Below are 15,847 nucleotides of genomic sequence, written 5' to 3'. Positions count from 1 at the left end.
AGATGAACGATAGAAAGCATTCCTTGGAAGAAAGTGCGGACCCCCTAGTAGGAAGCATTCCATTCCCAGTGCATGAGAACCAACGTGAAACAGTTCAGCGTATTTATGATTCAAATTACCTGATTTTCACCGCACCCTCCCTGGAGCTAACAAAACCTCAGACACACCTCCAAGGAAGCCGTGTCACACAGTGCCTTGGAGTCCTGGGGTCCACACAGAGAATCCTGGGAGTGTCCAGGGGAGAAGATAATGACTCAAGTGAGGTCCTCAAAAGGATTTGTTGCTTAATGTTTTGTTTTTGAAAGTTTTTCTCCAAATATTTTACAGAAAAGCAAACTGAAGCTGAGAGAAAAGCAAGTGAGCAAAATCACATAGCCGCTGGCTGAATTAGAAGTGCAACACAGGGTTTCCATTTCCTAGTGCAGGAGCCTTTCTGATCCCAAAAGCTCCACAGGGCACTTCCTGGACAGCACCGCTATTCGTACTCACTTCTAGCTTTTTAAACTCACGCAGATTCACCTACCTGGGCAATGCGCCTCCAATGGCCCACATCAGATTGAAGTCTTGAGACTTCATTGGTCAGACGGTTAATTTGTTGTTGACAGGAAATCAGGTCTTCAAAGTCCATGTCCTCGTCATAGCCAGCTGAAGCACCATGATGGGTCCCGTAGGTGGCATAAGATGACTCAGTGGGTGCTGGTGCACCGTCGGTCCCTAAGGGCACCGCCTGAGTGGCTTGCTGCAGCTTCAGCAGCTCTTCCTGCAGTGCACCCTCTCTTGCCTTCAGCAGGCTGATTTCGACCTATAAGATCCACAGGTTAGAGGAGGGGCTTTACACATCACATCTGGCCTTTTGGCAGATTCATCATTTTAAAAGGTACAATGATTTCTCTAAGATTATACATCCTAACTGTGAGGTCTTTATTTGAAAAGCAAACATAACTATCATCATTAAAGCACAGATGTTTCAAATCATAGGAAGACGGAAATTTCACATATATGTTCACTAAGGCATGAATTTCTCAATGAATCGTGGGTTTGCTCTCTTCTGTGGAGAGGGATACAGTCACTTCCTAGAGGTGTGTCTGCAGCCACCCAATTTCCAGTGAGGACCGAGTGAAGCCCTGTGAGTCTATGCGCTCAGGAGCCTCCTCAGAGCATCTGCTGCAGGACAGTCTCCTGGACTGGGGACGACTGCACTTAGGCTTCAGATGCACCGGGAATCAGGGTACCTTGGTACTGACCCGCACAATGCAGATAGAAGACTGCTTGGATTTATAAGCCCATCTTTATGGATAGGATAAAGCAGTGTGCCCGTGGCTATTAGCTAGAATCTCGGAAGAAACTAATGGAGCTGGGCGTGGTGGTGCATACATGCCCTCCAGCCCTCTGGGGACTGAGGCAGGAAGACTGCAAATGTGGGCCCGGCCAGGACAACTTTATAAAACCTCACTTGAAAGTGACAAATTAAAGAAGGGGTTGGGTTACTGCTCAGCGCCGAGGCCTTGGCTTCAATCTGTAGAACCAGAAAGAAAATACAGTGGTGCCTGGGTTCACAAAATTCATTTATTTAACAATTCTCACATACACCTCCACTTCTGTGTTCATGCTGGAAAGACGGCCAAGGTCGTATTTGTCACCCAATGCAAAATTCACACACAAAGACAAAATTTTGCCAAGCACTTCTGTTGGCAAACCAAATTGTTCACATACAAAAGCATCTGGTACCAAGTATTCACATGCCGCTGTAATGCTTTGAAAGAGAGCCCGGCTTTACCATCAGCAGGGACAGGCCATGGAAAATCCAACCTTATTTGGAGAGAGAACAGCACACAAGCTCTGAAACCCTGAGCAGAGTTTGGACTTCACATCAGCAAAAACAAGTCACAGCCCAAAAGAAATTCTGAGCACAGAAGCTCCATGACGCCACGTCCATTCTTCGTGAAACCTGCTGAGATCACAAAGTAAGGGATCCAGACAGACTGACAGGAACTCCAACTAATCCATAAGACACTCGAACCAACAGACGACCGTGTAGCACCTGGGAGACAGGAAACACGCAGTATATTTCTGCATGTGTACAGCTCAGCACTCAGACTAACAAAACCCGATCTCTTTTATGCTGAGTATCAGGACAAGGCTTTCTGATTCGTGCTCCTTCTTATATATTATTGTTCTACTACTCAGACTTCATTCATTTTCCCCAAAATAATAAGAACCAGACTGTGTCTTTAGGGACTACAAACATCATCACAATGGCAGCACAAAGATTCACAAAGTATCAGATCTGCGATTATGTATTATCTTTCATCCTAGTAAAAATAACTGAAGTTCATTTAAATCAGATGTAGTCACAGCCCAAAAAGCTGGCATCTTACAGGAGACATTTATACCAAGTGGTAGAGCTACAGCAAGACAAGCTTTGCAGACAACAAAATCAGTTCTAAACTGGAATGTTTCAGCTGCCCTCTAATACCAACAGTGATGTAGGAGATAAAATGGCAAAGTATTTCGCGGCCGTGTTTCCACTTTGGGGTAAGCATCAAAAGCACCTAATGAAGCTTCTGCAAATGACCCAGAGCCACTTCCTAGTACACTGCATCAGGATCTTGAGCTGGGTGTGGTGGCCCATGCCTATTATCCCAGCATTCAGGAGGCTGAGGTTTGAGGATTGCTGAGTGTCCTGGGCTACAGGTTGAGTTCAAGGCCAGCCGAAAATACACAGCCTAAAATATACTGTTTCAAAACAAACAAACAATTCCAAACAACCATTTCAAACACAAGAAAGTTTGTAAAATACTGGGTCAGTTACATCATGATAACAACATTATTCCACAGGAAATCAACTACCGGGCAGTATAACGAATGCCAACCCTTGTGCTCAATGCCCTTTCAGAGCTGGCCATGGTGGTGCCTTCCTGTAGTCCAGCTACTTGAGATGACAGGGCAGACTTGCGAGTTCAAAGCCAGCAGGGCGATTTAGCAAGACCCTGCTAAAAACAAAAAGGGTTTGGGATGCAGCTCAGGGTAAAGCCCTGGGTTCAATGTCCAGTATGCAAATATTTTTTTAAAAAAATTAAACATGTCATTAGCAAAGACCACACTGCACTGCAGAAAAGACCATGTCAGAAAACAAACAAAAACACCACCCACCCAGATGTCTGAATATATTTTATATAAAAACTATTCTACTGAATGGAAGAATCAATTTCTTCATAGGTCAGTTTTGTCATATAAATGTGATAACAAAGCTCACTAATTTTATTAACTTCAATAACTTTATGGATCTAAAAACAATAATGAAATAAATATGAAGTGAGTGCTATAATCCTTACCTCTTTCTGCTGCAACTGGTGTCTGTAGATGGTCAATATTTGTGTTATCTGCAGCTCTGAGGCTTCATATTTTTCTTCTAATTCACTGCAACGGTGTTTTAGTCTCTTGTTCTACAAGGAAAAAGAAAGCATTTTCAACAGAAAGATAGCAACTAAAACATGTGAGTAATGGTTATATGCCTGTCATCACACACAAAAATATTTTTCCATGCAAAAAATGCGTAAAATATTTCAGACACTATTCTGGCCTCTCAGCTGTACAGTACCGTCAAGCTAAAAAGTTACAGAAGCATAAATGAGTTTCCATACATAGCCCGAATTCTAAACTAAAGGAAAGAAACGCATTTTGCCGCTTGGACTTTCTGCTAAGCATCAGCAGCTGATGAATGATTCTTCCACCTTTGCGTTCCCAGTGTGTAGAAAATGTGCAGACACGGAAGCGAGAGAGTGTGTGTTAAAACTTCTGTTTTCTCCCCCAGCAGTAGAATTTTAAAAAATATATTTAAAAACAGATTTCTGAAGCCAGTGGTAGTACATACCTGTAACCCTAGCACTCATGAGGATGAAGCCAGAGGATCTCTGTGAAGTTGAAGACCAGCCTGGTTACACGGTGAGTGTAAGGCCAGCTTGAACTATACAGTGAGAGCCACTCTCAAAAGCCAAAATAAGGACAAAGGTTTCTGGGCAGGCATGGTGGCACAAACCTGTAATGCCAACTATTCAGGAAGCCGAGGCAGAAGGATCTCAAGATCAGGGACAGCTGTGCAATTTATCAATATTCTGCCTCAAAATTTACAAAAAGAAAGAAAGGTCTGGGCATATAGCTCAGGACCAAGGCTTTGGGCTCAATCCCCACTAGCAAAAAAAGAAAAAAAAAAAGAAGAGAAAGAGTCAGAGAACTGAAAGTTTGAATAACTTTCATGGTTTCAATAGAAAAAAAAAAAATCACAGTTTAAAAGTTGTTTTACTTTTCCTTACCTCTATTTTGATCTTTCTATGGATGACTTCGATTTCTCTTGTTGTGTAATGAGATAAATCTGTTACAGAAATAAAAAACAGCATATACTGAATATTTGCTCAATGCTATATGAGGCAAAGAGCAGGCTATTCACTTATTCACTCTTTGGCGGTGCTGGGAGGAACCCCAGGCCTCAGGCATCATCCACCGAGCTTTGTCCCCAGCCTGAGCAGGCATTTTTGGCAGTGCATTTCACCAGGTCAAATAGAATAGCAGGCTGGCAGGACGTACAGTCAACTGCCACTGCCTCTGATGCCCTTGGTGTGCAGTCTACATCCTCTATATCCGCTCTCTTTACCCCTCGGCAGTGGTCACTAATGTCTCTGTCTAATGACGTGGAAGCTTTGGCGAATCTCTCTTGGCTTCTGCTGTAATTTCAGATGAAACTCCCTGAACTTACTTCTAACTTGCATTTCCCAGTATTTATTCCACACCGTCCAGTAATGAATGACCTAGACGCAAAGCGGAAACACACGCCAAGCGAACATTCACACAGAGCAACACCGACACAGCTCACTGAGCCTGGAGATGCGCTGGGCCTGGGTGTGTGCACTTTCGTGGGAAAGCGGTCAGAGCCCAGCAGGGCACAGACGGACGGCACCAGTGGTCCTGTCTGGAGAACGTCGTCCACACAGGTGGGTGGTGTTGGGTACGGATGTGTTTATTTTTCCCTACTCATAGCTCTATAACATAATAAAAATACTTCTCTCTACTAGTGTTTAAATTTTTTTAAAAATATGAGCAGTAGTCTTGTCAGAATGATCAACACTCTCGCTGTTTCGGAAATCGCCAGGTAGGGCTGCTTCTGGGATGGTGCGCACAGCTTGCTTGAAGCTCTCAAAGGGCTCTAACTGCTCCGTGAAGAGGACTAAGTAAAACCCCATCTCTTTAGGAAAGCAGGGGTAAAAGCAGCACTATTTCAAGGAGGGATTTTAAAGGTTTATGCAGGACCCTTCCTCTCTGCCTTCCCTCTGCCACTGCGTATATATATTTATTAAACCACATACAGCCCCCTACTAAGGGAAAACAACAACTACTCTTTTTGAGTGCTTACTGTCTGCAAGGCACAGTACTTCTGGGCATTTTACATTCATGATTTCGTTGAATGCTCTCAGCCTGATAATTGGTGCAAGTGTCCCATTTTAACAGTGCTCCCTGGAGGCTAACTACTGAATAATCTGCCAAAGATTCCACAACTTGTAATGCAGGGAAATGGAGTTCCCATCCACGTCTACCTAACTGAGAAGTGCAAGCTCTGGACCTTGGCCACCTCAGAAAGTACAGTGTGCTGCCATAGCAACTTTCTCATACTATAAATATTGGTGATTTTCAAGTTGTACCCAATGTGCTAGTTTGGAATTGCACGATGTAGGCCCTCTAAGTAAATTCTTGCCAAACAAATAAGTGAACACTATTTTATTTTAAATAACTTACAGAGCAGCTGCTAAGCATGTCCTACTGTAATACAAAGAATAATCGCTTCTCGGTCTTTTGGCTAAGATCAAGTGTGTCATACAAAGAATAGAATAAAAGCATTAAGCAGCTCAGCAGATATCTGACCACCCACTTACACAAACTGACTGGGCATCTACAATGGACCGAGGAAGACACCATACATGGGTAACATTAGGAAAAAAATACGTGCGGTTCCACCCTGAGCTGCAGGGAAAGAGCTGAATTACAGCTCAGCACAGTGAGTGCTGCCAGGGGAGGCCACACACTTCTGTGAGGAGCTCAGGTCTCCAGCAATCTATGCACCTGCATGGCAGTCAGAGCGGCTTCACAAAGTTCCTGACAGGTGTGCAGGAAAAGCACTTCCGGGGCAGTGAGGGGGATGGGGAAGTAGAGCGGGAAGGCGTCTCCTGCACACGTGGCAGTGTGGTACCGACGATCCATGTGGCCGCAGCTCACACACAGGTGTGCACAAGGATGTGCGCAGACACGGGATCGGTATGGCAACTAGGAAAAAGGAGGAGATCCCAGATGGCCAGGTCCTTCGCCTCCCCAAACTGAGAGATTTGGATTTATCCTGTAGGTCACAGGCAAGACATTGCAAAGCACCCTTGTGTCCGGAAAAGTAACCAGAAGCACAAGGGAGAATGCACTGGAAGGAGGAAATGACAACAGACAGACTCTCCCCGAGAGAGGTCAGAAAGACCTGAACTCAGAAGCAGAGGACACTTCCCACAGTGGGTCAGCAAGATGGGGTGGCCAGTGGCACACAGATGAAAAAGAAAAAACACAAAGATGACAAAGAAGAGCGGAGACCATCTACATTCTGTGGCACCTTATATTACCCATGTGTGGCATCTTTCTTGGTCCATCGCTGATGCTCAAGAAATTGGATATGCAGTGAAACCATCAAGATGCAGACTAGAACGTCAGGTGTGGTGCCACCAGGCTGTAATCCCGGCAATCTGGGAAGCTGAAGCAAGAGGATCACAAGTTTGAGGCCATCCTGGGAGCTTGGTGATTTAGCCCTATCTCAGAGATTAAATGAAATTAGATTAAATTAAAGAGGGCCTGGATTCAGTCTCTAGTACAGAAAGGAAAAGGGGAAGGGGAAAAGGAGGGAGAGGGGAAGAAAGGAGAACAGGATACAGGGGAAAAAGCAAACAAGGGAAAGGGAGAAAAAGAGAGAGGTTGCTTGGGACTGCGGGAGCACCACTGGTCGGAGTAACTGAGTGGGTTCCTCCTCACACCCGCCCGACACACAGGTGGGAGATGCATCATGTCTGGTTTCAGGTGAGCAGAGAGACAGCTGCTCTCCCCTATCTGGGACTCACAGGGAAACTGTCATTTCCCGATAGTGATCAGTCCCCTTTGCCTCTCCCCACCCTCGAGATTCTGTGGCCTTTCCTGGTGTTATGGTTTGTGTGTGGGTGTCCCCCCAAAGCCTCATGCAGCCATGGGGCAGGCTTTTAGAGTTTGATTATGGGTGTGAGAGCTGCACCCACCCTGGGGTGGATAGTTTGCATATGTAAGAGAGAGGAAAAGACTGCTTGAGGCCATTCCTCCCCCATTCCTCGCTGGTGTGTGCTTGCTGCTTTGCTATGTTCTGCCACCATGAGCTGTATCTCTCTGCCATGTGCCAGTCTGCCTTGTAATCTGCCAAATATGGACTGAAACCTCCACAAACTGTAAGCAAAATAAACCTTTTCTTCCTTAATTTTGGGCATCAGATATTTTGTCCTAGCAACAAGAGAAAAGTAACCAAGACACCTGGACACACGAAGAGGGCCTTCCCTTCTCATCTCACATCTGTCCCATCCAATACACCCTCCCCAAGGGGACCCCGCCCACTCAGATGAGTTCTGAAGGTTCCACATCTTCCTCCTTCCAAAATGGCACCACACTGGAATTCTAAATGGAGCACTTTCAGGCAAACCATGTTTCTCTACTTCCAACAAATAAACATGAAGACTTGCATGGTGCCTCACACTTGTATCACTCAGGAGGCTGAGGCAGGAGGCCTGCGCTTTGAGGCCACCAGGGCTACACAGTGAGGCCCAGGCTGGTGTGGGCTACAGGGAAATGAAAAGAAAGGCTCAGTTAAATCATGATCAAGAGGCTAGGAGCATAGCTCAGTGGTAGAGTGAATACTTAACATGGACTAGCCCTGGGTTCAATTCCCAGGCCCCTCATCCCAATACACCAAAATGCTAATTTCTTAATTCAGAAGGGGAAACATCTATCAAAGGAACTGCTCTCTTCCACAAGTCCAACCCATCATATCCTCGGAGGTAGACCCTGACTGAAACTGAAATTTCACAACTCTTTCGATGCAAACCGTGCTTTCTGAAAGAAATGTCAAGAAGTAGAAACAGTAATGAGCTTAATCATTGATCACCACATAAATCTAGGTCAAAATTCCATAGTAAAACCACATGAACTGTAAGAACGAGTGCCTGTGCTGGGTGCGGTGGCCACACCCACAATCCCACACCCTGCAAGTGTGAGGGAGCAGGTTGGAAAGTTCGACCCCAGCCTTGACAACCGAGCAGGACCCTGGCTATAAAGTTTTTAAAAACATTTTAAAGGGCTGGGAATGTACTCAGTGCCAAGGTGCTAGGTTTAATCCCCAGTACCAAAATAAATAATAAACAATACCCAAAGTGAAGGCTGCTAAGGATCTCCAAGCAATAGAGTATCTTCCCTAGCACAGGATCGAACCATGGAAGAAGTGGGCAATTACATACAATTAACAGAAAACATTTCCAGCTGGAAAGCTGCAGTGTCTTCCTACAATGAGAAACCTATAAAATACCTGAAAAGAATGTAACTATGATTCACTGGCAAATAATGTACTCAAGAGAGCATGGGCAAGAGTCACTGCATGTTTTAATAATGAGCTGTTTTGATCGTCACAGAAGTAGAAGAAAAAATCAACCTGTCATCACTCTGAAATGTGTACAGATAAAGGGAAATGATCCAGGTCGGATCTACCCCGACTCCGAGGGCAGAATAAGCGGTGGGGACTGAGGGACCCAAGGACAGGAGGCGGCTCAGCAATTTCAGTCCACCCTGAGAGGGACGACATCTTCAGAGAGAGGACCGGAACCCTGCAGACTTCATTACCGAAAATCTGAGGAGAAGGGAGTGGAAGAGAGCAGAGCAACGGGGCAGGTTGAGTCCTGGTCACCTGGTGGCCCTCAGGGATGGAAATGGGGCCCAAAGGGCATCCCCAGGGTCCCAGGAAGCCCAAGACCTCTGCGCCCCCTGTTACCTTCCACCTCCTCCTCCTCTTTTGGATCCTTGGTGCCTGCGATGTTTGAGATCGGGCCAGTGAGGGGAGCCAGGCTGACCCCCACTTGACCCAGCGAATGGCCCAGGCCTGAGCCCAAGGCCCCAAGCAAGGACCACATCGCTTTGCATTTCCTGAACCACTCGGTCCGCTCGCAGAAAAGCGTCCAGCGCTGCCAACCACCACTCGAACTCCCCCAGCTCCACGGAATCCTCCTCCTCCTTGTGTGCTAGGGGTTCCATTCACAATGCGGGCTCCTAGCAACGTAGAAGCCTGGCCAGGGGCCCTGGGGCTCCCCTCCAGGGACTGTCACCCCGCTGAGGGCACCAGAGATGCCCAGAGCTCCAGCAGGGCTGTGCTTGGCCACCTGGCATCCCAAACTAAGCCGCAGGCTCCGCAATCCTCCTCGTGCCTTTGCACGTCTGAGTACACAGCTCCCCGCACACCCAGATGCAGGGCAGGGAAGGGCGGCACCCTTTGTTCTCTTTGGCTCATTCTCGCCCTCCAGGCTCACAGTTTTCTCCTCCACTTCTACTCCCCAGGCTGTCAGCACATTTCAGGTTGAAGCAGGGAAAGGGACGCACTGAGGGTTTCCCTCCCTTTTCTCTGCCCAGCCTTCATCCCAGAAGCCCATGTCTAGCGAAAGGAGGGAAGGGAATTCCTCCTACAGAAGGAGCGAGGCTGAGGGGAAGGACATCAAAGGGTTGACAGCAACAAACATCCTTACGGTCTGTCACGTTCATCTGCACCAAAAACTATATTAATGTCGCTAGACTTTAACATCTATGACATCCATCTCTCTAGTCTCTTCTGCAACAGGAGGGCTTTTCTTTTCATCCTTTCTTATAAACACCCACGCAGTTACTCCCCACTGCTTCCCCGCTGTTTTATCCCATCCTTCTGCACCACCTCAAAGCACAAACCCAAAGAGATCTGGTGACGTCTTTGGTTGGGCAAAATCTTCTCTACACACACACACTCTTTCTCTGTCCCTTTAGAGAAATCTACCAAATAGTGGTTCTTCCTCCAGCTAGAGTGGCAGCTGCCACTCTCAAAGCAGAAGGCAGGTTTCCCTGCACCTCCCAGTTAATTCCCTACTGAAGCCCCAGGGAATGTTGGCCAGACACGGAGCTGGATTCCTTTCTGGACAAAGCTCTCTGGTTGCGTGGAACTGGTGATAGCTGAGATAGAACTTAAAGACCTTGAAAAAGACTACTCCCTGGTGGGTACTCAAGGCCCCCCTAGTGAAACTGAGTCCCGACCACCCAATTCGGTAACTAGCTGAACAATCCCCACTTACCTATTGTCCCCACCTGCACTCCTCCATGAGGTGATGGGTAAACTCTCTGGGCCATTTCCTGGGATGCCCTGTTCCCTGCTGACCTGAGGTGACCCTGCCAGAGCCCTCTCTTAACCCTCCGTTAAGAGTTGCACTACAGATTTGGACCTTTCTCTCTCTGCCACTGCGGCTGACCCCTTCCTCTCTTCAAACACATACTGATACACTTCTTGGGGGCAGAACAAGTTAAGCTTTTAGGCTGTCTCTTGGGTCTTCCCAGTCCCCATTGTCCCAGGTGCCTGGTCAGCTCCCAAGAGGATATTTGTCAGTCCCCCTCTTTAGGAAGGAGATTACTCTCTGGGTTTCTTGCACCAGAAACTTTTCACTTTATATTTGTACTGAAGGTGTGCAGACAGAGAAGGAAAGCACCTGTCCAACACACAGGAGGGATTTCTCTCCCTGGGACAACACATTACAGTGTACACGGGGCACAAATCTTGACACCACGTGGCTAATGTTTATCTCCTAAGCCATTTCACAGGCTGGGTTTACCTCTTAAGCTACGCTCAGATGGAGTTTTATAAGTTATTCTGACCCATTTTACATTCCCTGACCTGTTATTTTGACCTTGCTAGTTTTACATTCCCTAGGGAAAAACCATTCTGGATATGACCCCCCACTTTGCTTCCTTTCCAGGTGACAGAGACAGGGTCAGAGGGCACCCCCACATGGGCTCATGTCTCTTTCCCACTGGGAGACCTCCGTCATATTGAAGAAGACCTGAGCAAGTTCTCAGAGGACACCAACAAGTATAAGGTGTACAGGGAACTGTCCCATAACTATGACATTTGTGGAGAGACACGATGTTCCTTTTAAATTAAACCATCTCCAACTCAGAGAGAGGGGCAGCTCTGAGAGCGGCATAGATGTGTGGGGATATATACCTGGCCCAACGACCAACTGAAGCCTATATCCAGCCAGTGCTCATAGCAGTTCTCCATGAGGAGCCCCAATGGGACCCCAATAACAGGATTAGATGAGTGTTCTGAAGACACAGAAATGTCCTGGCCTATATATTAGAGGGCCTCCACAGGATCCAGGTCAAATCTTAACTATTCCAAACTGTCTACAGTAATACATGGAAATAAAGAGAGTCTCTCAGCTGTCCTTGAGCAACTCACGGAAGCCCTAACCAAACATACCTCCCTGCAACCCTAGTCACTTGAAGGACAGCTTATTCTGAGAGATAAGTGTATTACTCAGTCCACCCTTGACATTTGGAGAAAGCTATAGAAGTTAGCTATGGGACCAGATCAAACTCTAGATAATCTACTGAGAATAGCTACCATGGTCTTTTTTAATCAAAATCAACAGAGGCTAAGGAACAGGACCCAAAAGATAGAAGGAAAGCCGCCTTAATAATAGCTGCCTTACAGACCCACCCAGCCTGGGTTCCCAGGAATCTTCCATGGGGAAATGTTATAAAACTGAAAAGCCGGGACACTTCAAAAGAAAGCACAATCAACCTCTGCCAGGGCCCTGTCCTAAGTGCCAAGGGGACCATTAAAAGTCCCCAAGGACAAAGGTCTCAGGGGCCAAACTTCTCTGACATAATGGTCCAGCAGGACTAGCACACTGCAGGGATCCAGGCCTTCCCCTGTGACTGCTGGGACCCAGACCATCACCCTCCAGGAATCCTGGGCAGCCCTACCCGTGGAGGGACAAGCAACAGACTCCTTACTCGACACTGGCTCTGTGCTCTGGGTCCTTTGCTCCAATGATGGCTCCCTGTCCCTGACAATAAAACTGTGAAGAGAGTATCAGAAAAGTTACTCAGTTTTTCACATTTCCCCTAAGCTGTAGCTGAGGAAGTTGCCTATTCACCTACTTTTTCCTGGCTATGCCAGAGAGCCTTACCCTGCTGCTGGTAGATTTCCTGGCTGGGTGGGCACCTCTACCCTAATAGCCCCAGGACAGACTCTCATCCTGCCCCCAGGAGAGACTAGGGTTAACCCCAAAACCTGGGCCTCATCTGGAAAAATCAGTTGGGCTCTAACAACTGAGCTGGTACAAATCCAGACTAAGGATTTGCAGTATGTCAGTGATTTCCCTGCATGTGCCCCAACTGAGGAAGATTTCCAAAAGGAAATGAAGGTCCTCAATTTTCTAACAGAGAGGGGATACAAGGTCTCTAAAAGTAAGGCTCAGCTATGACTATCCTCCATACAGTATATGGCCTTCACTACATCAGAGTCCTCTAGTGTTCTGACTAAAAATTGAATTGGGTCCATCTTATCCTTCCCCCTCCCCAAAACCTTAAGACAGCTAAGAGGATTCCTGGGTACCCCGGCTCCTGTAGGATATGGATTACAGGCTGTGGGGAAATAACCTACCCAATTTATTGAATGATAAAGACACACAGGCACCAGAAACCCACATCCAGACACGGGATCCAATACAAGGTAGGCCTTTAAAATACTTGAAAAGGCTTTCCCTGGGGCTCCAGCCCTGAGCCTCCCGAAAGGAAGAGCTTTTAATCCATATATGATGGAAGCAAGAGGTACAGCCTGATAACTACTGGCCCAACCTAAAGGGCCATCTCAACAACCTGTCAGCTACCTAAACAAAAAACTAGATATGGCGGCCAAAGCCTGGCCAGCCTGCCTTTGGACAGTTGTTGCGCTTGTCCTGCTAATCACAGAGACTACCAAGCTGACCTGAGGTAATGATCCGACCATGTACTCTGCTCTCTATATCTCAGGGCTGTTGTGCTCCAAAGGAAGCCTCTGGTTCTCAGATAGCTGACTCTTGAGATATCAGGCTATGCTGCTAAAGGGACCTACCATTCATATAAAAACCTTTCACTTTTCCCTAACCAAAAAGTGTCTCAAAGTTTGATCCAGCCTCTCTGCTCATTCTTACTATTTGCCTGTCTTGAGACAGGTCATGTTCCCTCTGCAGCCAGGGACATGCTCTGTTGTTAGATGAGAGGGAAGTACACAGAGCTAGCTCTGAGCTTGGCCAGGGACAACCGAGTAATGATGCTTCCATCCCTTAGCACTTGGGCACAGGAAAGAGCGCATCAGCTAGAGGTCGCCTGACTGAGACCTGGCCCAACCCAGTAGGAGCACCCTCTGAGCCCCGTGTGTGAAGTGAGGACAAGAGCCAGGGCCTTGGGGCACACCGATAGAAACTGAGTCAGAAATGGTTGCGCTTCAGATTCCCCTCCCCAGGAATCCACTTGATGTGGTCAATTAGAGCACATGTAGCTATAGATCAGATTGGCTTCCCTTTGTAATTTGTGTGAATCAGAGCAGCCTCCACCCACAAAGTAGAACGAGAGCTCCCACTGGGCAAAGGCAAGACTGAGGGTTTTACACACCAGGAACAAGGAAACAGAAGGGTAAGGAGAGACCCAGACTGGTTAATCTCAGGGAGAGGTACAGGAGATAAGATTTCCTTATTATGTCGGATCAGGTACACTGGAATCTTCTGATCTCAAGAAAGGACTGTTCTATTTTGGGTTCTTCTGCCTCCAGCCTGGCAGTGGCCTCTGACCATCCCACATGGGCCATTGGAGGGAGATGGAAATCAGCCTTGGCTGAATTAAACCCTGAGGCATGGGGTTTTGTGGTTGCAGCAAACCCAGCCCACCCTGACAGAAGCTCAAAGATGTCCTCCCCTGGACAGGCTCTGGGGTACAAGGGGAAGGCAGGAGGGAATGACAGAGGAAAAAAGCTGTGTTAGGAGAAGCTCAGCAATGCTATGCTGTGTGAGAAGTCAGCAAGGGGGTCGGGGAGGCGGAGCAGGGCTGGAAAATTCAGGGACAGGGATGTGGGGTCACCTGGAGAGGATGCGAGCAGGGCAAGGCTGGGTGGGGCAGCTGCACCCATGTGTCCTGGACCAGTAGCTGCCAGGGGCCTCCGCCTTAGGACTCAGAGACGCATTTCCAAAAACAAAGCTCTTATTATAAGAGAACCAGATGTAATGAGATAATTTTCTTTTTAATTTTTAAATCCCATTGTGCTACTGTAGCAGAGAACACAGGGAGCAGAGTAAGACATTAATCCACAGTTAGTCCTCTCAAAATAAATTCTGAGATTTATGAATGTAATTGCCTTGATTTCTAGGCCAACTCTCAGTGTTAAATTTTTAGGATAAAAATGCAAAGAGCAGCACAGCAAAGTGGCAAGACTACAGGAACCCCAGCTCTGCCCCTAGGTACTTAGCCTGTGACCCAGACAGCCCGTGAAATTGTTCTCTGCCTCCGTTTCCTCCACTGCAAGATGGGGAGAAGGAGGCCTAAGCCTCAAGCTTCCCCTGTGGGTGAAAGTGAGAAGTGCCCTGTTAACGCTCATACCCAGCGGACCACGAAGCAGAAATCAAGACTACGGACAGGGCCGAGAGGAGAAGCCTTGGGGGTGGCGCCGTGGCTGCCCTCGCCAGCTAAGTGAGGAAGACTCAGGTCTTCACCATGTGAGCCAGGAGCACGGTGTCAGCAGGACCTGCTCCACCCTGCCGGGCCAGGCCTCTGGGGGTGTCCGTGCGTGGCCTGTTCTGGGATCTGTGAGGCCTGGAGTGAGACAGGGCTCTCCCTGTGTCTGTGTGTGGCCGTGTCTTGTGTGTATCTACGTATGCGTGTTTGTGTGCATTTGTGAGTTCCTGTATGTGTGTCTGAGTCTGTGTGCGTCTATGTATGAGACATGAATGTTTATATCTTTTAAAAATCATTACCACAAAAGACCCATGACTATTAACTCCTCTCAAAGTTTTCTCCTTGCTTCTTTGAACATGGCCCATCATTCTTGTCACTTTCTGAAGCAGCTCAGAAGTCCTCTTTCTTAAATGTCTGTGGTTGGTCCATGCCTTGCTGGCCTCCTCGGTGTCCTGAATTCAAAACATTTAGCTTCTGTGGTCATTTTGACTCTGGGGAAGAGCCAGAATTCACGTGGGGCTAGATTCAGTGGATAAGTTGCATGAGGACACAGTGTTACACTTTATAATCCCGCCTTTCTGATGGACGGCACTCGGCACATTCCGTGTATTTGGGATCACACCTCGTAAAGACATTCACGAAAGAGGACTTCTACAGCTGCTTTGTAAAGTGGCAAGAATGATTGAAAAAGTTTGTTTAGGATATTCTGAAGGGAATGGCAATGTGTCATTTACTGTAATAAATTTTAAAATGTAGGCAGTTATATATATTGGTCACTCCTTTTATGTGTCTCTGTAACTATAAATGTGTGTGTATAGCTGTGAATTCATGCCTGTGTGCCTGTATGTGTGCATATACACATGTGTGTGTCTTACAAGTGTGAAAACGGTTAGAATCAAAATGGAGTCACTTGTGCCAAACCTGACAAAGTGGATTAAGGAGGCTGTGAGGGGAGGGCTCTTGGGGACTCTGCCTGGTGACAGGAAATGTCACATGAAATGTTCCCAAACAACGGCCTCTTATGTGAGGCAGAGCA

The 15,847-nt window shown here is 47.2% G+C and overlaps 1 protein-coding gene across 1 annotated transcript; it reads right to left on the bottom strand.

Annotated features, from left to right (window-relative positions):
* Window positions 1-496: 496 nt before the first annotated feature.
* Window positions 497-6,769, bottom strand: LOC102015152 (thyroid receptor-interacting protein 11-like). The gene is made up of 4 exons (XM_013517162.1): window positions 6,651-6,769; window positions 4,314-4,372; window positions 3,336-3,446; window positions 497-802 (listed from the first exon to the last, which is right to left on the bottom strand). Exons 1-4 carry the CDS (start codon window positions 6,661-6,663, stop codon window positions 506-508), a joined length of 480 nt encoding a protein of 159 aa, XP_013372616.1. The 5' UTR covers window positions 6,664-6,769; the 3' UTR covers window positions 497-505.
* Window positions 6,770-15,847: the final 9,078 nt, after the last annotated feature.

The sequence above is a fragment of the Chinchilla lanigera genome, unplaced genomic scaffold, assembly GCF_000276665.1.
Source record: "Chinchilla lanigera isolate Chin_1 unplaced genomic scaffold, ChiLan1.0 scaffold00037, whole genome shotgun sequence".
Taxonomy (NCBI): Eukaryota; Metazoa; Chordata; class Mammalia; order Rodentia; family Chinchillidae; genus Chinchilla; species Chinchilla lanigera.
This window is presented reverse-complemented; position numbering and strand designations above follow the sequence as displayed.

Excerpts from the sequence above, each read along its gene's own strand:
- LOC102015152 (XM_013517162.1), bottom strand. Across the intron at positions 3,447-4,313 it reads ATAGAAAGATCAAAATAGAG|AACAAGAGACTAAAACACCG; the intron begins GTAAGGAAAAGT and ends TTTTCCTTGTAG. Across the intron at positions 803-3,335 it reads ACCAGTTGCAGCAGAAAGAG|GTCGAAATCAGCCTGCTGAA; the intron begins GTAAGGATTATA and ends TGGATCTTATAG.